We start from the raw sequence: 23,970 nt of genomic DNA on the forward strand, positions 1-23,970 counted from the left end.
ATGGCGCTGACTTGTCAGTGTGGCTGCACTGCAACTTCCGAACTGCATGAGCACAGACTCATGTCGATCGGCGCAAATAACACAAATTAAGAACTGGCAGCCGTCACGCTAATCGCACAAAGAGAAAGACTCAACACCACGCACCAGCGCAGAAAGCTACTGCAAAGACTGGGATACCCACTCACTCCCCAATACTGCGGAGACGAAACGGCTATCGTACCAATGCACCTACGGGCAAGCATCATCGCGGAACCGGTCCCCAAGAACATGCATACGCTCTACAACCAAAAGCGGCGGCAAGCGCGAGCACGAAAACTCCTCCAGAGAACGAACAATTCTGATAGCTACCACAACGACGTTAGCCTTTACTCCTCACCTGCACAAGGCTCCAGAAAACAGGCGTACGCAACGGCAGTAACCAACCAAAACAAGATGGCGGCCTGCTTGTCTATACGGGCCAGATCAAGCGCCACCGCAAAGGCAGCAGCCATAGCCCTCGCAATCAGAGAAGCAGAACGAAGGGGTGGCCCCACATACATCCTGACAGATTCACAAGCCGCCTGTAGGTTATATCTCAGAGGCACACTTCCCAGGTGTGTCACCGATATCCTGTGCCCCAGATTGACTGAGGACCATGCCGTCGTCTGGTGCCCGGGGCACACGGGCCTGGGGGGCAACGAGGAGGTGGACTGCGCAGCTGGCGGACTTGCTGGCCGAGCCGCAGAACCCTCCTCTGGACCCCCACTGGTCACCATGAAAAAACCATCACGAGTAGGCAGAGTTTGGGGGACCAGCGCCTGACCAGACGGAAGTGTGCTCCTCCCCATCCCAAGTAGCCAACAAGCCAGGGACTGGTGCCGCCTTCAAACAAACACATACCCGCACATATCGAGACTGCACGCAATCTTCCCAGAGGTATACACAAACAGGATATGTCCGTGGTGCAACGACCACACAGCCACATGGACACACAGTACTTACCAGTGGATGGAGCGCCCAGCCCAGGCAGTATCCAGGCTGGTGAGCGCATCACAAACACTCACAACGTGGTCTTGGGAGGCACGGCTTTTCGATCTGGCACTAGGAAGCTAATTGGCGACCCTAACTGGCAACCCTGGCAAGTGGGGCTCTACAAGAGGGCTTAACCACATGGAGTCCCTTCGTACAATAAAGTTTATTCTTCTTCTAGCACTGTTTTTAAACATTATAGAAAACCAACTCGCCCAATCTGCCGTTCTTCTGGTGTCAAAGATGGTCACTGAAGAGTGGTTCACACCTGGCACATACCGAATGACCCAAGTTGGCATCAAAGAGGTTCACTGAAGAACAGACCGAGTGGCGCATACCCAGTGCTTCACCTCGGCGTCAGAGTTTCTTCGAACAACGGTACCTACCTAATCCCGCATCTACAGTGACCCATGTACGCGTGGAAGATGTTCGTTGAAGAGCGGCACGTATGTACACGCTGTCACATACTCACCGACCTAAGTTGGTCCGATGGTTGGTTTCGAACCCTGTTTCCTTAGCACAGCAGTCCGATTCGTTACCCATTCCACCATAATCTACCCAGTGATCCAGGTATAGGCGGAAAAACGGTTAGATACAAACATAGGTATACCCCGGACAATGCGTGAGGTACCCCAAGAATGCTAAGGCATTAAAATAAATAGCATAAAATAAGTTTAAGCTGCTTGAGAACGTTCTCGTTCCTGCGTTTCTATAAGCAACTGTGCGAAAGAGGACACGAAAGTTCATTGGCGAGTTGGGAGTAAGAATGGGATGTATGAGCCATATACCCCATGGTTACATTGCGACAGCAATTATATGGACACTCCAGTCGCATTTCTGCTGTCGGGGTGGCCGTGATGTTCCGTATGAAGTCCAAGGGCGATGGCATCATCGCCGCGCGCCGCACGATGTAGGTGTGAGTGATAGCTTGCGAGGGTCGGCTCAATGTCGCGCTCGCGAGGGAGCAAAGCGTCTTCTGTCGATATTGGAATAAAAGCCATCTCTAGGACTACACGTAGAGCCGACTTGGAGCATTGCAGACATCATGGAAAATTTTGCGAAAACTTAATGCCAAACAAAGCACATCCGCGATGCGTTTCGGTGGTCGCGGGATGCACTTTCCGTTGGGGCGTTCTTCACCGACCGAAATGACAGCGATCTCCGAAAGGCTCATGCACTTCACATCGCGCAACGCAGACAGATAAGCTGTCAGTTAGTTGATAAGGATGATAAGCAGTGATGATGGGCTCGATGGGTCTCATCACGGCTGATAATGATTCGACGAGGATGGTTAAGTTGCTAAAGAGCGATAAGGGCTTATTATGGTCGCAGCAATTCTGACAAGATTGATAAGGACCGATAAGAGTTGATAAGGGCCAGATAGAGTCCGATAAGGTTGATAAAAACCGATAAGGGCTTATAGGAGTTTATACTGGTCGGATCAAACTTGATAAGATTGGTGATGACACCGGGTTGGGTGGAGGTGAGGAAGTGGCACAATGCTTCCGCATACTTAGGCAACTTCAGTGGAGTTTTTGCATGGCGACATAGTATTTTAGCGCAAAAAGAAAAACCGCGAAGGAAAGATTCTAAGTGATAGGGAAGAGAAAGAAAGACGGCGCTACATTTACAACTGTTAATTAGGCACAATGCTTTCTACATATATACCGCGTGCACTCTCGACATCAGGGGGCAGCAAGGAGCAAGCAACAGGTCATCTTGTTCACGTCAAACCTAACAATTTCTTATCCGCATCATATAACGAACCAAATGTTTGACTAACACATGCTTGGCCACTCATATGAATGTGATATGCTTCTAGCAGTTCCCCGGCGCGGTTTTATATCTATGCCTACCTAGAATTCTCACCTAAGAAAAACGTGGCTTACAACAGCACGATTTGCAATGCGCAGAGAGATGGGAGCTCATCTTCCTTTTTAAGTTGTTTACATGTTACCTAATATGGTCGTTCACACAACGGCCGGTCTGTCCGACGTAGGTTTTCCCAGCATTTAGCGGTATCTAGTAAACCACAGCAGTGGAACACTTTTCCACGTAGCGTTTATAGTGGGCTTGACTTTGCACCTGTGCACAGCACATACCGTGATTCGGGGCATTGGCGAGCCAGTTTGTACGGGGCGGAACACACAACAGGTACCCTATAGTTGTTCGCCACGTACCTTCTTGAGGTTGTGGCTCACCTTGTGGCAATAAGGTACCACCTGAACCTTTCTTCGGGGATCCTGCTCACTCACTGTACCCACCCCCCCACCCCCTTCCCCATTGGGATTATTGCTACGTTTGAGCTTCTGCAACAAGGTTTCTGCCACCGAGGTGATGACCGAACGAGGAAATCCGGCATTGAAAAGCCGCTGGACCTGGTGCTCGAAACTAGACTGGTGCTGGTTAACGCACGTCTTTCTCAGCGCGGACCCTATAGGCAGAGCGTCGCTTTACCTCTTTTAACAATTTTCGAGTGGGCAGAGTCGTTGGGCAACAGTTGTTTTTGCGCTCGCGGAAAACAGCGCCAGCAAACATGTTCTTTTAAATTCCTGATGCTTAACTCTAAAAGCTGCAGCTTATTATCAGTTGCAAGCTCATGCGTAAAAGATAGACCATTACCATGGAGTATAAGAAGATTGAAAACCTTGTTAATTTCGTCATGGCAAGTTCTTATGCATAAGTTTTTACTATTTATTTTTTTACTATTTGTTATTATGTATTTATTTAGCTTTTATTTTATTATGTAGGTTTTATTGAGTATTCTATCGGCCGCGATGGAGCGACACCTTTGATGGACGTCCACTGCAGGCTGAATCCCCTTCGAACTCTCTGTTATCAAATATTATCGTCATCATCGCTAGAATCCACATCATTATCATAGTAATCAAATACCCAATGGCATGTACCAGTGGGATATATTTCGACTTCCCAATTTCCGGGATCGGCCCACAAAAGGGGTTAGAAACAGATGTTCGAAACAACGTAGCCGATATGAAAAAGTGACGGTAACTCCATTAAATTGAATTTGGTGTTGCCAAAACCACCATCTGATTATGAGGCATGCAGTAGGGGGAGACTTCCGATTAATTTTGACCCCCAGGGGTTCCTTAACGTGCACATAAATCACGGTACACGGACGTTTCTGCATTTCTTTCCTATCTAAGTGCACCCGCCGGGATTTGATCCTGCGACCTCATGTTTAGCAGTGCAACGCCATAGCCACTACGAAACCACGGCGGGTGGCGGTAACTCGCCAAAGAATACATTTTCCTAAAGAAAAAAAATAATAGGACCGTTATATTACAGAGCTACTATTAAACTCGTCATACTAAATTAATGTTAAGATCGGAAAACATTGGCAACGACACAGCGCAATCAAAAGACCGTAAAGGCAGTGCACAACAAAGGCGAAATTTCAATCACCGCCATGCCGCCAGGGAGCTAATTTTCCGCTCTCCAAGCCCACCACTTGGCGTGCAATCCCGCTCCCGGAGAGTGTAATCCCGCTCTGCTTGAAAAGCTGCTCTGTCTCATCACGTCTAGCAGGCTCGAAACACTGTGTTCACCGTAGCGACATCAGCTAGTTCGTCGGAATTTTCAAGAAAGCCTGGCAAACCATTCAAGTTTGACCAAGCATGAGAATGGCCGGCCTGGATGTTCGAGTTCGAAGACCGCTACGCATATGGTCTCAGCAGGCAAGACCCGGAAGTTCAGGTACAAATTCTACACGAACGTGATGCGACAAGTGAAGAAAATATTCAATACGTTTTCACTTTCCGCAGAGGACGCCGCGAACCATTAACCTGGTAAAGGGAAAGTTCGACCAACACTTCATTCAAGCAGGAAAGAATGCAGCGTGCTTCAATCGGCAGAAACAAGAACTGCAGACCTAAACGATCGATCACCGTCCTTCATGGCATCAGGGGAGAGTTTGGTGAATTCCGGAACCGCCTCGTCCGCGAGCACGCTTTATGTCAGAAGCCCTGCAGCTGGACCGCGGTCTCGCTCTCCGATTCCACGACAGCACGAACTGCCCGGGAAAAAGAGATCGATCTCGAGACGCCTTTTAAATGCGTACAGTCCGTCCGTCCTTCGTCACGTAAGACGATCGCCTTCAGCACAGGACCCATCAGCAGAGAGTGAATTTCCCTTCGTGCTGCCCCTCGCTTCAACGCGAACTGAGCGGCGAGAACACGGCGCACACGCAGCTGTCGGCACTCGGCGCTCCCTACAGATAGGGCTCGCCATACGCAGCCGCCGCCGGAGTACGGTTTATCACGGTTGATGACGGCTCGCATCGACAGCAGGCAGCGTCATCGAGCGCGTGGGAGGTCTTCCAAACGTGACACTGTTCAATTACGCCACCTACTTCAACGTGCATCGGCCAGGGCTCATCTTCCACGAAACAGCGGCATCATTCAAACGCACCATCATATAACATGCGTGAACGTTGTTACTACTCGCCTCACCCGATTCGTCGTCTCATGCATGCTGGTCTCAGTTAACATTTGGATGTTGTAACGACGCTTCTCCATTTGACAATTTTTTTGTGGTGTTTCTCGCAATTATATCAAATACAGCAGCATGAGACGGCGAAACAGCAGGTGGTTAGTTGCAGATTCTTACGCATCATTTCGATAAGTACGACAGGAGATTCTGCGTGCAATTATTTGTTTAACTACAACCAGTGCTGCTTTTTCCCTAGCAATGACTTTATCTGACCGGACGACATTTCGTCCAACTCTCGTCTTGTTTGTGAGTTATGGGACAGAAATACGAGGCGCCGTATAGTCGATGGAGGGCATAGGATTAAGTTGAATCACCTGGGCTGTTCGAACGTGACATGAAATATAAGCGCACTGCATTTCATTGCAGCGCGGCAGTTTCTCCATCTAGATTTCTATAGAAGGACGTGCCGCGGGAAAAATCAAGCCGCCTATATATGAAGCCCATTGTCGCGAAACGCCCGTGTACCGTGCATTGCGTGCACGTTAAAGAACTCCAGGTGGTCAAAATCAATCCGGAGTCGCCCACTATACGGCGTGCCTCATAATCATATCGCTGTTTTGACCCGTCAAATCCCAGAATTTTATTTTAAAGAAAGAACTGCTTTTACGAAATGGCCGCCCGTGGGTCGCCATTTGCAGCGGCAACATTATTGTTATCACAGAGGCTACCATATATATATAGTGGTAACGCCGGCCTATCAGGGCACGCTATATTACGCGGAAAAGAAGGTTGAGGAGTACGGGCCCTGTAGCTTTTAGCGGCAGGTAGCTATTGCAGTATCACGATGGTATAACTTCACTGTATAGAGTTTCTTGCAGACATGCCGCAAGCGTCCAGAAAGAGAGAAAAAAAAAGGGAAACGACCGATTAGCGCGCCAATTAAACCAGTGTGTGGACAGTGAGGTTAGTTTCGGTACCGGCAATAAAGCGTCGCCATTACACTGGTAGACAAATGAAACGTAAATAACTTTTGCATATATGGCTCTCACTTTTCAACCTACATACCGATAAAGTGATGCAATTATGCGAGCAAATGAAATCTGTTTTCCGCTATTTTCTTTTTCGGCGTCCATTCAGTCGCATCATTTGTTGCGCCAACGCGCGGCGCTTTCGCTCGCATCGCGTCGGCTGACGCCGCGTGCGCCGTTTCTCGCATGCGGTCGAAAAGCTTCCCGCGAACGTTCCGGCAGTGTCGGAAAGACTGAGGAGAGGGCACAGGGCCCGGCTGTGTGGCGATGGGGAGAGGAATGGCAGAAGGAAATTCTTGTTTCCCCGTGGACGACAGGTAAGCACACTTCTTCCGCAGTCCTTATGAAGACACACGCGCTATCCTTATCAAAACAGCCATAGGAGGAAAGGAAATATCTTCCGCGGTTGTTTTTAAGTGAACATCTTTTTTGGTTTGGGACGGCGCATTTTTTTGCGGTGTTGTAAGAAACTGAAGCTACTTGTTGACACATGCGCATGGGCCAATTGATGCTGTAGCTGGCGTGCAGACGGAAATTTCGCTTTGGTATATGTTAGCGGTTGCTGTTCATTTTTTTCACGAGTAGAAAACTTGCAATTTATATTTGGCGAAGGTATTTGAATGCCTGCTGCACAAACTGGCTGCGCTGGAGGGCATTCCAGTGACAAGTTTTTTATTGTAACATTACCACCTTTGAATGTCAATGAACACGTCAGAAACCAAGAAAAAAATCAGCCACCTAACAGTAACTGTTTGCGCTTTGAATTGCAACAAGAAGTTCGAGTTGCCTGCGCGACGACCGAGGTGCGCTTAACTTTTCAACCTGTGCCTGGAAGGGCTGAATTTTTCCGTCGCTTCTTCGTACTATGGTTTCGCTTTTAGCTGCTCTTTAGTCATGGCACGTGGTATTTTGCCCATTTTTCAGATGTGGCATACGGTGAAATTACGCCAAAGTCATGGTGGGGCCGACATGGGTGCAGATACACGGCGGCTGTGCTCGGACCACTTCGAGGAAACGGAATACGCCCACCCGGCCAGAACAACGCTGTTGTTGGAGTGGAAGGGTGGATCGAGGAAGGTATGGAAAACAAGTTAGTAGTGGTTGCCAATGTGTGCTTCTGTAGTTGAGTAGTTTCATAGAAAAACCACTCGATAGGGCACGGCGGGCTCCTTCTTTTCCGTGTTGTTTGCTGCAGCGCCGTGCGAGGTTAGGCAGCGAAATTTGCTCCGCGTGCGCCAAGAAACCGCGTGCTGGTCGCTTTATCGCTTGCTCATCTGCGCTGCGCGATGCTCGCGGTTATAGGCTAGACTAAAGAGCCGAACAATGAGCGAATTCACGTTCGTAAAAAGTCGCGTCGTGCTTGGCGCTGCAGCATACGACGCGGCGTTCTTGCCGCCGCGTTCGCCTTGGTTCGTCCCTTTACAGCAGAAATTCTTCCGAAGCGAAAATTCCGATGCTCAGTGGGCCAGCAAGCTGAGCTTTAAACTACTGGAATTTCGTTTCGCTCCCACGGGTATTTTGCAGAAAAATGAAGCCAAGGTAAATAAAACGCTCAATTACCTAATCCTTAACAAGTTAAATCAAGAACTTTCATCGATGAAGAAAACTAGCTCTAGGAAGCTATTGATAAACCAGCAATGCTTAACATGTTACATGAATATATAGCAGCACTAAAACGTTGAGCTTTGCCTATTAAATTCTTGAGGCATGTTTCAACTTTAAATCCTGCAATCAAACACAGTCAGAACTAACGTAAGGGATCTGCAGAGCAGGGCCTGTAGAACGGACCTGCACTTTATCTCTGTTTATAACCTCTGTACCACAGTGTGCTATTCCATCTGCCAGCCCCTTTCTTGATTTTGGATTCCCATGTCAGCTGACGATGACGGAGCAGGGTGAGTGCCCCTTGTTATCCTTTGCCCATGTGGCAGCCCTTGGAGACAGTCAGTACAGATGCTTGAATGAACACTTTCCGCCAGGCCCACACGCGCCGTACATAAGGTACCTGAGTAAAGCGCAAACATCAGTTATTCTTCCGCTAGTTTGTGATACGCAAGTTGACATCCCACATTTCATTATCAATGTAGGCACAAACAACCTCAATACACAAAGCGCCGCGGAAGCGATCGAGTCTACGAATGTAGTAATACGAACAATTCAAGCCGCTCGCCACAACTGCCGCTCTCCGCACGCAAGAAAAAAAAAAGATAACACCACCCACTAATCCACCAAACTAACGCACTCATGAAGCACAATGAGGAAACCAATAAACTCAACTCATTAATTTTCAAATTAGAACAATTCCACAAGAACGTTGACACGATGCACCACGCAGAAATACACGAAGCACCGCACGAGCACCTAGCTTGGGACGGTTTCCACTTAAACCGCAGAGGAATAGAGCTAGTTTCTGAACACATTCAAATCCTTTTTAAGGACAAATACAGAAAAGCACCCTTTAAATCTACCTCCAATACCACCCCCACCGGCTCTGCCGACCGTGCCGCTCCAAACAACACGACTGCGACAGTTGCAGTTGACAGTCCGGCAGTTTACAGTTATTATTGACAGTTATTGACAGTCCGGCAGCAGTAAACTTTGGCATCGTACACTAAATCTACGCCTCTTTCAGATACGCCTACTGCCAACACATCGCTGATGCTGCCCGATACCCCGGAACTGGCATAGCGGGACGTGTTTCCTGCATCGACGACGAAAGGTGCGCATCACCAGAGGGCAACGGTTCACCGCTGCTAGATAAAGACGCTGCAAGAAAGTCGTCGTCCACAGTTCGGCAGCAGTGCACTTTGGCATCGCACACTAAATCTACGCCTCTTTCAGGTGAGAAATTTCCAGCTGCATTTGCAGCAGTTAAACTTCGCAAGCTGTGCACTGCTGCCGGACGTACTGTTCTTGTCTTTGATGCTTTGCTAGTGTTTTCATTTGTGTTGGCTAACTATGTCTAAAGATGCGCGCGATACTGCCAAAGCCATAGAAGACTTACGACGTGAATTGAGAAAGGAACTTCGAGATATAAAAGATGCTTTGAAGGAAGTGAAAGATCTCAGAGAAGATATTCAGTCAGTAATGAGGCTAAACGAAGAGCTCAGAGCTGAAAATGATAGACTGCACCGCAGGATAGAGGAGGTTGAGCAATATCAGCGCTCAAATAATCTGGAAATTAAGGGTGTTCCGCCTGATGTTGAACCACTTGCAGCAGTTAAGAAAATCGGTGTTCTCATTCAAGAAGACATAACTGCGGATGACGTCGATATCTGTCACAGAGTACCGACTGCTCGTCATGACCAAAGTAACATAATTGTCCGATTTGTGCGCAGGACAAAGAAGGCTTCTGTTTTAAGCAAGTCAAAGAAAGTCAGAATCGATAGCACGGATTTGGGCAGCCAGACGTCCTCTGCAGTATATGTCAATGAACATCTGACGAAACACGGCAAACAGCTTATCTGGTCAGCTATACAAAGAAAGAAGGAAATGCGGTGGAAATTTGTTTGGACATCGGGGGGCAATGTCTTTTCACGTAGAAACGAAGGCTCGCCCGTGCTGAAAATCAGGAACGCTAACGACCTCGATAAGATGACTGCAGAAGCAGGTGGAACTACTGGAGAATAAACACGGTATCGGTACACGCCCAAATTTGAGACGCTCGCAAGTTTCATGCACACTGTTAGAGCAACGCCTAACGATGATTATCATGACAGCCATTCCTTGAATAGTCTACTTCGGGATGCGCGCAGGCGCATCAAGGCCTTTCATCTAAACACACGTAGCATACGCAACAAGACAGACATGATCCTTGATATCCTCGGCTCCTTTTCATTTAGTTTTGACTTGCTATTATTTTCTGAAACATGGCTATCTGTAGGTGAAGATCCGCCATACTTTGAAAACTATATTTACAATGGCCTAGTGCGTCCTTTAGGAAGAGGAGGTGGTGTGGCTATTTACGTTAAGCAGTCATTAAAACATGAAGTTATCTCCCAATTTTCTATTATTGACGAGGTTGTAGAGTGTCTTATGATACGCCTAAAAAAAGCATTTGCTGTTGTCGTTTATCGATCACCTTCTGGAACTAAATCTGGATTTGCCAAGTTCATGGAAGACGTGCTGGAATATTTGTGTCACACTGGCTTTCCATTTGTGGTAATGGGCGACGTGAATATCGATATGTTATCTCAGGATGCATCGTCACGTCAGTTAACAGTACTAGCGAAATTATTTGCTTGCAAAAATGTTATTTCTAAGGCAACCCGTATCACTGCGCAGACTGCGACTTTGCTTGATATCTGTTTGACGAACATACACCCGCCGCATTGCGTTGCTGGAGTGCAGGTTGCAGAAGTAAGCGACCACTTACCTATCTTTTGTACCTTTCCTTCTTCCAATGATAGTCGCGAAGCTAATGAAAAAGTGCGGTCACGCCAGATCAACGCTAGGACACTAGAAGTATTCCGGCATCATGTTATTCAGACCGAGTGGAATCACGTGTTCCGGGAAAAGGATCCTAACTTGGCATACAACGTATTCATGTCTAAACTGATAAAATGTTATAGTGATGCTTTCCAGGTAGCTGTAAGGTACGTAAAACGGCAGAAAATGAGAAAAGTCTGGATAACTAATATCTTACTTAAAAAAATAAAAAAGAAGAATAGCATGTACCATGAAATTGTAAAGACACGCGACATAAATTTATTTATTGAGTTTAAAAAGTACAGAAACCAGCTAAATGGTGAACTATGGCGTGCTAAGTTCAGATATTATGAGAATTTATTTTGCAAAATAAGTAATGATCCCAGGAGAATTTGGAACGAAGTTAGAAATCTTTCCGGTCGAATAAAACAAAACCACGGCCCTGGCATTCTAGCTAACTCTAGCGGCCTTGGCTACAGAGAGGTTTGCAACTGAAATGAACGATTACTTCATTACTAGTTGTGCTTACGATGAGATATGTGATGACGATGATCCAAGATTATCGATAAATGACCATGGCTTACCTAACTCCATAGTTTTGCATTCTGTTTCATGTCGTGAGACTGAAGAATTAATAACCAAGATTAAAAACAACTGTGCGGCAGGACACGATGACATCAACCCTATGCCAATAAAATACGTTGCTGATGTGATATCGCCCGCGCTCTCATACATTATTAACTTAACTTTCGCTACTGGAGTTTTTCCTGATCAACTGAAAATAGCTCGTGTGTGTCCGGTTTTCAAAGGTGGTAATGACAAAGAAATTGCAAATTATCGGCCAATATCGGTACTTCCGATACTGTCGAAAGTGTTTGAAAGGGCTATTAATATCAGATTACAAAATTTTTTTAAGAAGTATAATATCATAAGTGAGGCCCAGTTTGGCTTTCAAAAAGGCAAATCCACCGAGCTTGCATTACTCGATATTAAAAGTGAGATACTAAACAATTTCGAGTCAAAGCTTTACACGCTGGGACTGTTTGTAGATTTCCATAAAGCATTTGATACCGTGTGTCATAGCGTTCTTCTAGAAAAACTTAATAATTACGGCGTCCGTGGTATTGCCAATAGATTACTACAAAATTACTTGACACACCGTTACCAATATGTCGTTATTAATCAGGAAACATCCTCGCATGCTAAGGTCAACAAAGGTGTCCCACAAGGATCTATACTCGGTCCACTGTTATTTATAATTTACGTAAATGACCTGTGTCGCATTCCGGATTCTCCTAAAATAATTATGTACGCCGATGACACTAATATTTTTTTTACTGATGCTTCAATTTCTAACCTTGAAGGAAGTGTAAATACCTATCTATGTAAGCTGTCTTGTTGGCTTAAAATCAAGAAGTTGCGACTAAACGTGAGTAAAACTAAATAAATATTGTTTGTACATATCAATAAGCCACAGAATATAAGCTTAAATGTTTACTTTGAGGGCCAGACGCTTCAGCAAGTTAAGGTTCAAGAATTTCTGGGCGTATGGTTCCAGGAAGACCTGTCTTGGAATGAACACGTAAATAAATTAGCATTAGAATTAAGCAAAAGTGTTGGATGTATGTACAGGTTAAGCCGATTATTACCACTTTGGCTCAAGAAAGCGCTATATTATACGTTATTCTATTCCAGGCTTAGTTACATGCGTGTTGATTTAGGGCACAACGACAGCACAGAACTATACCACATTACTCACTTTACAAAAAAAAGGTACTACGAATATTTGATGTATATTATGGTCAGCCGCAAGGTCTCAGCACGCGTCCGCTATTTACTAAACATATCATATTGCGAGCTAACCAAATCTATTATCTTAAGCTTTTTCTGCATATCCAAAATAATAAGCTATACCCCACGTACAGTTCTTCTAGATGTGTTCAATATTGCCTCCGGTCACAAAGTATAAGAACACCAAAAATTTGAACTACCTATGGTCGGCAGCATATTCTGCATCAAATACCCAGTCTGCTTAATAAACTTGGCAACATTTTAGGCCTAAATAAACAATTTCCAAAAATAGGTTTAAACAAATTCTTCTTGAAAATTGCATTGAATATGTTTAATTACTGTTTAAGTGTTGATTACAACCTCCATGTGTATTGACTTTTTTTATCTTACTCAATGTACACTGTGTTTTATTTCTTAGCACACATTGTTTCTTTTCTTTTTTTCTGCTTGTTACAATATATGAATGTCGATCTGCTTGTTTTCTTTACTCTGTTATATTTTTTTGTTTGTTTTTATAACTAGAGACAATTTAGATTGTTCAATGATTATCTTTTGTCTGCTTATGCCTGCTTGCTGAACTGTATGTCGGAACAAAAGCCTCTGTCAGGCTGTATAGCCTTTTGATTTTGCTTCGATTTCTGTTGATGTACAGAAAGAAATCAATAAATAAACCTCAAACCTCAAATCACAGGTACACTCGGAACAGAGACAGCGGAATGTGAAACAAGCCACTGAACAAGTGAAACAGTCACCTCAAGAACACAACCGCCGTGGTTACTTAGTGGCTATGGTGTTGGGCTGCTAAGCACAAGGTCGCGGGATCGAATCCCGGCCACGGCGGCCGCATTTCGATGGGGGCGAAATGCGAAAACACCCGTGCACTTAGATTTAGGTGCACGTTAAAGAACCCCAGGTAGTCCAAATTTCCGGAGTCCCCCACTACGGTGTGCCTAATAATCAGATCGTGGTTTTGGCACGTGAAAAAACCAACGATATAATTTTTTTTAACCTCAAGAACACTCGGAACACAGACAGCGGAATGTGAAACCAGCCACAAGACAAGCACTATTCCAAAAACGACATCAACGGCAGTGCAAACAGACACAACCATTGCGGACAACAGGAAATCCACCACCGAAGCGTTCACGCAGACACGCCCGACTGCACACGCGCAGAGTCAAACTGAAACCGAGCTGTAATCAAGCGATACAAGCGGCAAAAAAACCTGCCAAACAGAAACATGTCCCACGCAGATCTACCCACAAAAAGACGAATAAATGACAGCCATCGCAGGTCAATAACTAGTCTCTGCCATGGAGCACCGAATTCCTGCAGGTTAGAAAACTTACCAAAAAACGTGCGAGCTACACTTCCCATCTGAAAACGTACCTACTCTGCACATAGGACAATACAATCTCTAAATGTCTAACACTGAAGGCTATACCACCTCTAGGAACACGCCTACCACACTGTCGTGTGAATTGAAAAACAACATGGACCAATGCCTCACTTTAACTTTTGAATATCCTCAAGAAACACTGTGAAGAACAACTCGAAAGTTTTAGAGACTTCAAAACATGGCTCTGACACCGGATGAGAAGAAAGATTTAGAGCATTACGACGAAAAACAGTCTAGAAAATTGTTTCAAGAACAAAGGAAAAAGCAAACTTTAATAAAAAAACAACCTTTCATGCAAAGAGCCACCTCACGCCAATAAGTGGGACCTCAAGTCTAGAAATACAAGTCGTGGCGGAAGCTTCCACAAAATTAAACCAGTCTAATGTTGTAGACATCGCAGACATTGTAAACAAGGCATCTTTAAAGGCCAAGCCACACGACTACGTCGTATTTGAGTTGAAAACCAAGACTACACAGACAGACTCGATCATCTTAAAGAAATCCTGTCGAACAGGAACCACCCAAACAGTGCCCTTCATAAAGCCTACACTGATGCAACCAAACTTGATCGAGCCGAGGTCCTCAAGCCCCGCCCTATGCTCACAAAAACAACACCTCTTCTTACTACTAACTTCTCAAACGCATTCCCAAACGTGAACAACATCCTCAGTAAATAATACCCAATTCTCACCATCAACCAGAAACTGAATAAGATTTTTCCCGACCCGCCCAGAGTAGCCTACAGACGCAACACTAATTTCAAGGATATTCTTGTAAATTTCCAACTAAGGACAAAGATGAAGTTGGGAACCGGTCCCTGTGGCAAGCCCAGGTGCTCTACATGCAAACATATTCAATCTACTACTACAGTAAAAAGTACGGCGTCCAATTACTCACGCAAGGTAATTTCGAGTTTCACCTGCACATCAACAATGTAGTCTACTGTCTAGAATGTGCCGCTTGTAGCAAACAATACATAGGTGAGACTGCACAACAAATTCGTACAAGACTCGGCTGTCACCGCGCAGATACAAAACACAATTTACCTCAAGCAGTAGCCAGCCACTTCAATGAAGATGGTCATATATTCGACAAAGCAAGGCTCTATATACTTCAAACAAATTTCCGTTCACTTCGCGGGAGGAAATATACGGAAACATATCTCCTGCACAAGTTTATATGCCTACACCCGACGGGAATTAATTTGGCACATGGCAACTTTGAATCTTTAAAAGCTATAACATAAATCTGAAATTCTCATATCAACCAAGGCACAAAACACATTGCGCCACCACCTAACCTTAATTCCTTAAGCTCACCTATTCCTCCATTTCCAATTTTTCCTGCCTACTACACAATTTAATATACGCTTTCATGTTTTTACGTTTATATCAACTGTACGACCCCTTTTCCCATGTACACCTGTCCCCGCCCGCTATTACTCATGTCACCCTCCTATTTGTTATTCCGGTTCCGGTCCCCCCCCCTTTCTTTTCCGTCCGTTTTTTATTATATTTTCTTGAAAGATCCTTACTAACACATTCCAAAGTGCCAGACGCCAGGACACCTCTTTCGGCAGCGACACCCCTGAATGCTCCCTAACCTCTCGCTTCCCCAACAACCTCCCATGCCCTTCTTTTTCTTTCCCTTTCCTTTCCTTTTTTCTTTCCTTTTTCTTTTCTCCTCTTGGTGGCCTTTTTTTTTCTTTTTTCTCCCCGTCCTCCCACTCTCCCACTCTTGTCCCCTCGTCTTAGGAACCACGCTTAGAGACACCAGGCGACAGCGCTCATTCTCTTGGAAGTCTCTCCCTTTACAACCAGCCGCCACCGACAACAACCGCATGTGACGTTACTCTACTAACCCTTTAAGACTAAAGCCTGTTTCACATGCAAGCGATTGAGCGAATGGAGCGAACAGCGGCGCGGCGCTGCGAAGCTTTTCGCGAGGTTGCGTTTCCCATGCATTGCCGCCGCGCGTTTTCCACCGCTGCGAATATCAGTGTTGCTGGCAAAAAAGACGGGACTTTCAGCCGGTTTCGGTAGTTTGCGACTACCAATTTAAGCGTGGCTTTGTCCCTGCCGCTCAAATAATTATGCTATAAATACGTATCCTGCGCTTAGCAATTATCAATTCGTTAAAAAGCTCCCTTGGCATGTTTCCCGTACCACGTATAGCAAGTAAATAAACATCCTCCTATGCGCAGGCTTTCCCGCACTAGTCCTCCACTGGTCACGTGTCGAGGCGGGCCGTTTGGAAGCTGTGCCGCCGCTCTGCCGCTGCGACGAAATTCCAACTTGCCCGAACCTCACCGCTCCCGCCGCTAGTGCCGCCGCCGCCGCTCGAAACAGATTTCTGCGGCGCGGCGCCTGGATTCGCGAGCATTTTCGCTTGCATGTGAAACAGGCTCAACACGCCGAGGATGACGAGGCCGCCTTTGACGAAGATAGGTCCTCCTATCGAAACGTTGGCCAGCCTTTCTGAGGCACTTTATCCCTGTTTATAACTTTTATAACCCCAGTGCACAGATTGAAAGCATACTATTTTACGAAAACAGTTCTTTTTCTTACATGCACTAGAAATTTGATAATGAACGTGCTCTTCATGCTGCGTTTCCATAAATGTGAAACGATGTCACATGACACGCATTTGTCGCCAATGGAATTCGCTTTACAATAAAATAGCACATGACACTCGATCATAGACAGGATTCGGCACTTGTCTTGCGTGCCTGTGTTTATTGTGCCTTTGCACAACGTGCAACTTGGGATAAAGTTTTCCAACTAGCTTAACAAGATATTCTAATGATGTATCTATCCGTAGAGGTTCTACATACCCACAGCGAGGCCAAAAGCGAAAAATATACTCACCAGATACCACAGGCGTCATCAACCGACTGAGGAATGATACACAAAAATATTGCAACTCAGCAATGTTAAAGAGCTGCCGAAACATTACTGTGGGGAACGCACTAGAGTAGTTGATGTACCATTGCGATTCGCTGATGATATTGCCTTGCTTAGTAACTCAGGGGACCAATTGCCATGCATGCTCACTGACCTGGATAGGCAAAGCAGAAGGGTGGGTCTAAAAATTTATCTGCAGAAAACTAAAGTAATGTTTAACAGTCTCGGACGAGAACAGCAGTTTACGATAGGTAACGAGGCACTGGAAGTGGTAAGAGAATGCATCTACTTAGGACAGGTAGTGACCGCGGATACGGATCATGAGACTGAAATTATCAGAAGAATAAGAATGGGCTGAGGTGCGTTTGGCAGACATTCTCAGATCATGAACAGCAGGTTGCCATTATCCTTCAAGAGAAAAGTGTATAACAGCTGTATCTTACCAGTACTCACGTACGGGGCAGAAACTTGGGGGCTTACGAAAAGGGTTCTACTTAAATTGAGGACGGTGCAACGAGCTATGGAAAGAAGGATGATGGGTGTAACATTAAGGGAAGAGAAAAGAGCAGATTGGGTGAGGGAACAAACGCGAGTTAATGACATCTTAGTTGAAATCAAGAAAAAGAAATGGGCATGGGCAGGACATGTAATGAGGATGGAAATAACCTATGGTCATTAAGGGTTATGGACTAGATTCCAAGGGAAGGGAAGTGTAGCCGGGGGCGGCAGAAAGTTAGGTGGGCGGATGAGATTAAGACGTTGGCAGGGACAACATGGCCACAATTAGTACTTGACCGGGGTAGTTGGAGATGCATGGGAGAGGCCTTTGCGCTGCAGTGGGCATACCCAGGCTCATGATGATGATAAGCTTATAGTTCTACCAACTCTTGCGGAGCCAGGTGGCACTCCATTATTGTAAGAGGAGGGGGAAAAGATCGAGTAATATTTTCTGGAGCAGGTTGGCGTATTCGCGCACTTCTGTGGTGTGACCACTGTACTTAAATATAAGCTAAACAGCAGCCTACTATAAGAAATATTTTGCTTTAATAAATGTCGTGAAGACCTGCTACAGCAGTTCGGCTATGCGTGGCTTGTGCTGCTCCTAAGTGACATCAATCTGGATCTCAAAAAACAGCGTAAGAGGAAGTCCGCCGCAAAAAGAAAGCTCCAGAAGCTTGAAAATTACGAAAGATTTTCGAACTGATATTTTATTCTTTTTTGTATTCTACGTTTACAAAATATTTCGGCACGTTTCGATGTTTGCATAAACATCGTGCAACCTATTGTCTTTGTGCAGACAGTCATTGCTCCCACACTTTCGTCTTCCTCTTTAAAAATTATTACATAGCTACCATGCACGGATCTAGAGATGCTAGAATCTTCGTGAACTTACTTAAATAAAGTTGTACAAGTACTAATGTTGGTCTACACTCTTAACGTTAGTATACTTTCATTAATATGGCAGAAGTGGTGGTGGGGGAGAGGTCTTTTTTCGGCAAAGCTACGAATAATCTTAAAAGAAAGCATACTGCGCCAGAAATCAGCGTTCTAGGAAAGTTGAAACGCTTTCTCCCCCTTATTGTGTCGACATCAAATTTCTTGTGAAGGATGATCTCTAGCCAATAAATAAACTAGTAACATATAGCACTGGCACCTGGCCTATGCTTCAAAGAGGGCGCACGAAGCTGAGCCTATGAGTTTTGTTAAAGAAAGTGCATAATGTACATTCAGCGTGTGAGAGTAAGGTCTTCAAAACCATTCAAAAAAGAGTTGTTCTGAGCAGGTTGCCCTGATGCATTGAATGCAGCTGGTTTGAGTAACATTTCAAAATATTTCTCGAAGCCTCGAAGTTCCGCGTCCAATAATACCTTTGTGCACCACTCTGGCCTTGCCCAGCCTTAACTGAAGATCAACCCCACATTGACACATACTTCTCCTGCATTTCCTGCTTCTAGACAAAACACATTGGTGCTATTTGTTGTCTTGGAAATGTGACATTTATGTCTAGATGTTGATAGAACAAACGAAGTGCGTTAGAAATTTTAAGAAACCTCTGCAATATGCTCGTGAGGAATTTCGTAATGGTACCTTGTTCGCAATGTTACAGATCTGAATGCAGCTCTTGTGGTCTTACATGTTGCGTCGTGAAACAAAACCAAATAGAGAAGAAATATAGATATTTTCAATATAATTTGCTAAGTATTTTTCGGCACATGAGCACAAGGAGAGGTATGGAGAAAATTTCCTATGCATATCATCTCTTTTTTTTTCCTAGCAAGTATGCCCGTTGTATGAAATAAAAAAGGACGTTGTTTTTTTACTGGCATGCGAAAGATGTGGATCTGCTGCTCTTGATAATCTTTTTATTGTTCATAAATACATGTTGCGACAAAAATTGCTTTGTTACAGTTGTGTTGTGCACAGCAAACAAACCTAGCCTCTGTTCTCATTTTCTGTCCTTGAGAAATTGTAGCAAGCTGTATAGACCGACAGAAAGCTGAGCTAGTTGCTAAGGTTTTATAATGCAAAGAAGGGGTAAGGCGTGCAGACACGGACACGAGAGAAGAGAAGGGGACAACATGAACGCCGACTATCAACTGAAGGCAGCACTGAGGCGAAAAAAAGAAAGCTCCTCTGCGCACGCTCTGGAACGGTAGCACCACGTGTCAATCGAGTGCCACTGCCTGCGAAAAATGACCGACACGTTTACCCGATTGACACGTGGTGCTGCCATTCCAGAGCATGCGCAGAGGAGTTTTGTGTCTCTTTTTTTCGCCTCAGTGCTGCCTTCAGTTGATAGTCGGCGTTCATGTTGTCCCCTTCTCTTCTCTCGTGTCCGTGTCTGCACGCCTTACCCCTTCTTTGCATTAGCAAGCTGTATTATGTATACATGCTCATAGTACAGAATGCACCCATTTGTAGTGAATAATGAAATACTTAGCTCATCATTATTGTGTTGTGTATCGAATGCCTTGCTGTGCGATAGTTTGCTAATAAAAACAGCGAATAAGTCACATTTTTGCTACCCATTTATGTTTGGTCGATACAAAATGGCCGCGCGCTATGGCGTACTCACTCGCGCACCTTGAACAGAAAAGGATATGTATTCAAACAGATGCGTTGAAGATATGCTGTGACTACGTCAAAAAATGTAGAAGCCGTAGGGTTTTGAAAACAAAACTTAAAAGAGGAAAACAATCCCAAAAATTTAATACAAGCAGTGTTGGTTTCCGTTGGCGCCTGCAGAGAAAGTCGTGCTCTCGTCGAGCGCATAGCAGACAACAGGGATGGCGTTTGTCCCGTCGCGCATCAACAAAACCGTTTCCATGACAGCATGCTTGATTTCTTTTTTCTCTCGGCAATTTGGCTTACCAAGCACCAGGGGAGAAATTGGCGCTCGTGACGCAATTCCCATTGACCCGGAAGGTATACCAGTCGACCAAGAAAGAGCTGTATTATACTACACGTACAGTGTACTGAGGACTTCCGCGTGGTTCCTGTCTGTGCCTCGATGAGTAACGGCGCTGGCTCCGCGCTCTCCAGAGGGCTTGGGATCAGTTCCTTGTCCTAAACGGAAAGCGCTCCGAATTAGTCGACATTATCAGTAACAGCGACTGTCTTTCACGCATTATAGTCTAAATCACTGGTGCTTGCTTCCAAGTGATATACCTTCTTAAATATTTGCTTGGAAACTTTTGTTTCAGTAAGACTTTGCACGGACGAGTTCGTTACCGTTTACTGGATGCACGCCAGGCTTAATTCAAACCTAGTACTTCCGAGTTGCCTGTGTTGAATGAGGGCTGACATTCATCCAATAACGACATAATTAAAATATGGGGCTTTATGTGCCCAAACCACGATGTGATTATGAGGCACGCCGTAGAGAGGGACTCCAGAATAATTTGGACCTCCTGGAGTTGTTCATAAATCTAAGCACCACGGGTGTTTTCGCATTTTCCCCCTATAGAGATACGGCGCCGGAATTTGCTGCTGCGACCTAAGCCACTAGGCAACCACAGTGGGTATGCATCCGATAAGCCGATGAGCTCTGCTGAAATCCGCGAGGCGGAGGAAGCTAACGCGTAGCTTCTCTTAAGTGTACGTCAGCTTGTTCTTCAATAGTACACCTAGATTCACTGCGTACGACATTCGCTGAAAATCGACGTTATAAGGCTCGATGTGGGCAAGTAAATGTTAGAGCTCCTCCGAGGACAGCATCATCACGTGCTTCGCACTCACTCGTCTTTTTTCTCCTCCGCTGATCGACACGCGGCGGCGCTCTCCTAAATCCTCTTCTTTATTTTCTTCGCAGGGTTTTTCCGAGGTAGATGCCGGCTCAGGAGGCCTGAGTGCGGCGACGGCCTCAATGACCGGTACGCTGACATCAACGGCAGTCGGCGGAGCAGCAGTGGTCTCCGAAGCTGGCGGAATGTCGTCCGCCGGGGGCAGAGACTTTTCGTCTCCCGCTACAAAAACGAAGTTGGGTGAAAATAATTAGGTAAGGCTAAATTCACTGCTCAGTGCTCCAAGCACCACTTTTACCGAGAGGAAAACTTTCGTAAGCATGAGAGTAGGGAGTTTCTGTTTGACAGTAAACGTATCTCCCGTTGCTGAATATGTCGGGTTAAGCTTGATTCACCCGACGGGAGAAAACGTCACTTCCGTCTGCGGATGAATTTGTTCAGTGCCAAAAACCGCGGCTCACTCAAAGAAGCCGCTGACGGGCTGCTTGCGACACTATTCATTGCAGCTCAGCAACGCCAACCTCGTCTGCACACTGATTCGATCCGTCCCGTAGCGAGAACCCAGCTTTACCGAAGGCGCAAACGTGAGCGATCAGGTTGGTGGCGCAGAGTTTAACTATGGAGATGAACTATTATTAGAGTAACCAAGTATACTCTACTTCGCTGCTTGTGTGTTTTCAGCAGCGATGCCATAGTTAACATGCGGTCTTTTAGAGCGCAGCTCTTAATGGCCCGTTCCTGCGGCGAGTGTCGGCGGAGGCGGCGTGACCGAGCGAACGAACACAACATGGATGGATGGTCGGATGGACGGAGGGGTGGTCGGAAGCAAGGGACGGGTCGTCGGATGGACGGACGGGTCGTCGGATGGATGGACGGGCGGTCGGACGGATGGGCGGACACTTGATCGGATGGACGGATGGTCGGATGGATGGATCGACGGACGGATGAATGGATGGACGGATGGATGGATGGACAGACGGATAGACAGACGGGTGGACGGATGGACGGATGGTTGGATGGATGGATGCACAGACGGATGGACGGACGGATGGACTGACGGATGGACGGACGGGTGGTCGGATGGAGGGACGGGTGGTCGGATGGACGGACGGGCAGTCTGACGGACGGTCGGATGGACGGATGGACGGACGTATGGACGAACGGGTGGTTGGGTAGACGGACGGTTGGTCGGACGGATGGGCGGTCGGGTGGACGGATGAACGGATGGTTGGATGGTCTTGATAAATGGATGGACGGACAGACGGACGGACGGTCGGTCGGACGGACGGATGGGCGGACGAATGGTCGGATGGATGAATGGACGGACGGATGGTCGGATGGACGGACGGGTGGTCGCATGGATGGATGGTCGGATGGATGGATGGACGGACGGATGGACGGATGGTGTTAAGAACGGCCAGCTGCAGTGCAAATTTTGCCGGCCAGTTGCAGCAGTGGCCGCAACTTTCCTGGAGCGCCGCCGCCAACCTCTAGCCACGGCGTGACTAAGTCGACTTTGTGTCGGGAACAATACGCGCGTCCTCCACTCTCCGTTGCTTCAGCTAGGGTGCGTTTGACGAAGCAGGCTTTGTGCTGAAACCGCCACCGTTACGCTCTAGCCTCGTCGCCGTTGTGACTGAATGAGTTCAGCGGGCCAACTATTGTTACCGAACTCCCCAACGTGGACCTGATCTGCTATGAGTGGGGGAGTTGCTGCGGGAACGTCGTCGGACACCCCTTCCCACGCCCAAGACGCAAAACAAAGGCTACCCGGGCGCACTGCGTGGGTCAGCTCCGAGTTCTACAAAGCCCCTCTGACGTCGGCTCAGGACCATGCACGTGTGTGTGCGTGCGCGCGCGCGCGCGTGTGTTTGTGTGTGTGTGTGTGTGTGTGTGTGTGTGTGCGTGCGTGTGTAAGCCGTCCCGGGGAGAAGCAGCGTGTTTACGATGACTGGACGAACGTTTCCGCCACCTTGGAATCGGGTTAGGACCGAGTGTTTATAAACGGCTGTTGTGCGGATGCTCGATACACTTTCTTAAGCAGTCATGTTAGACTGAGACACTTTCTGAAGCGGTCATGTTAGACTGAGACACTCTTTCTCAAGCAGTCATGTTAGACTGATATAAATACTGTAAAGAAACCCATATTCCTCGTTCTCGATGAGAAGCTGTCCTTCCCTTCAACAACCTCCTCAGCGTTGATAAGTTGGACGACGGCATGGGCCAGCTACTTTCTAATTCATGCCCGACTCCAACCTTGACAGCGGATCACGAGCGATGGGATTGAACCCCCAATTATAACAATGGTCGGATGGATGGACGGACGGACGGATGGTCGGACGGACGGATGGTCGGATGGATGGATGGATGGACGGATGGTAGGGTAGATGGATGGACGGGTGGCCGGATGAACGGATGGGTGGTTGGATGGAAGAATAGACGGACGGATGGGCGGACGAATGGTCGGATGGATGGATGGACGGACGGATGGACGGACGGGGTGGTCGGATGGACGGATGGGTGGTTGAATGGATGGACGGATGGACGAGTGGTTGGACGGGTGGTCGGACGTATGGTCGGATGGATGGACGGACGGATGGACGGATAAACGCTATGAGCGTCCCGTTTGGAACGGGGTGGTGGTGGGTTCCGCCAACAATCTCTTGCTATTATATTGCCTAATGTCCTACCTATATTAAAAAAGAAGAAAAAGAAAA

At 46.5% G+C, this 23,970-nt stretch overlaps 1 protein-coding gene and 1 long non-coding RNA gene across 7 annotated transcripts in view; one reads left to right on the forward strand and one right to left on the reverse strand.

Annotated features, from left to right (window-relative positions):
* LOC135913596 (uncharacterized) overlaps nt 1–23,970 on the reverse strand; it is a 48,835-nt gene that overhangs the window by 8,315 nt on the left and 16,550 nt on the right. For 2 of the 3 annotated variants that reach the window (XM_070537842.1, XM_065446110.2), the window contains exons 3-4: nt 21,249–21,475; nt 20,480–20,576 (exon numbers count right to left, since the gene is read on the reverse strand). The exons of the other annotated variant lie outside the window; for it this stretch is intronic. In XM_070537842.1, the coding sequence (XP_070393943.1) occupies nt 20,480–20,576; nt 21,249–21,475 (324 nt within the window). The remainder of the gene's footprint in view (nt 1–20,479; nt 20,577–21,248; nt 21,476–23,970) is intronic. 3 annotated transcript variants of the gene reach the window in all.
* The window catches only part of LOC135913600 (uncharacterized), a 41,956-nt gene continuing 24,636 nt past the window's right edge, over nt 6,651–23,970 (forward strand). For all 4 annotated transcript variants that reach the window (XR_011514170.1, XR_011514169.1, XR_011514168.1 and 1 more), the window contains exons 1-4: nt 6,651–6,805; nt 7,413–7,565; nt 9,121–9,329; nt 21,322–21,507. This is a non-coding gene — a long non-coding RNA (uncharacterized lncRNA). The remainder of the gene's footprint in view (nt 6,806–7,412; nt 7,566–9,120; nt 9,330–21,321; nt 21,508–23,970) is intronic.

The sequence above is a fragment of the Dermacentor albipictus genome, chromosome 4, assembly GCF_038994185.2.
Source record: "Dermacentor albipictus isolate Rhodes 1998 colony chromosome 4, USDA_Dalb.pri_finalv2, whole genome shotgun sequence".
In the NCBI taxonomy this organism is placed as follows: domain Eukaryota; kingdom Metazoa; phylum Arthropoda; class Arachnida; order Ixodida; family Ixodidae; genus Dermacentor; species Dermacentor albipictus.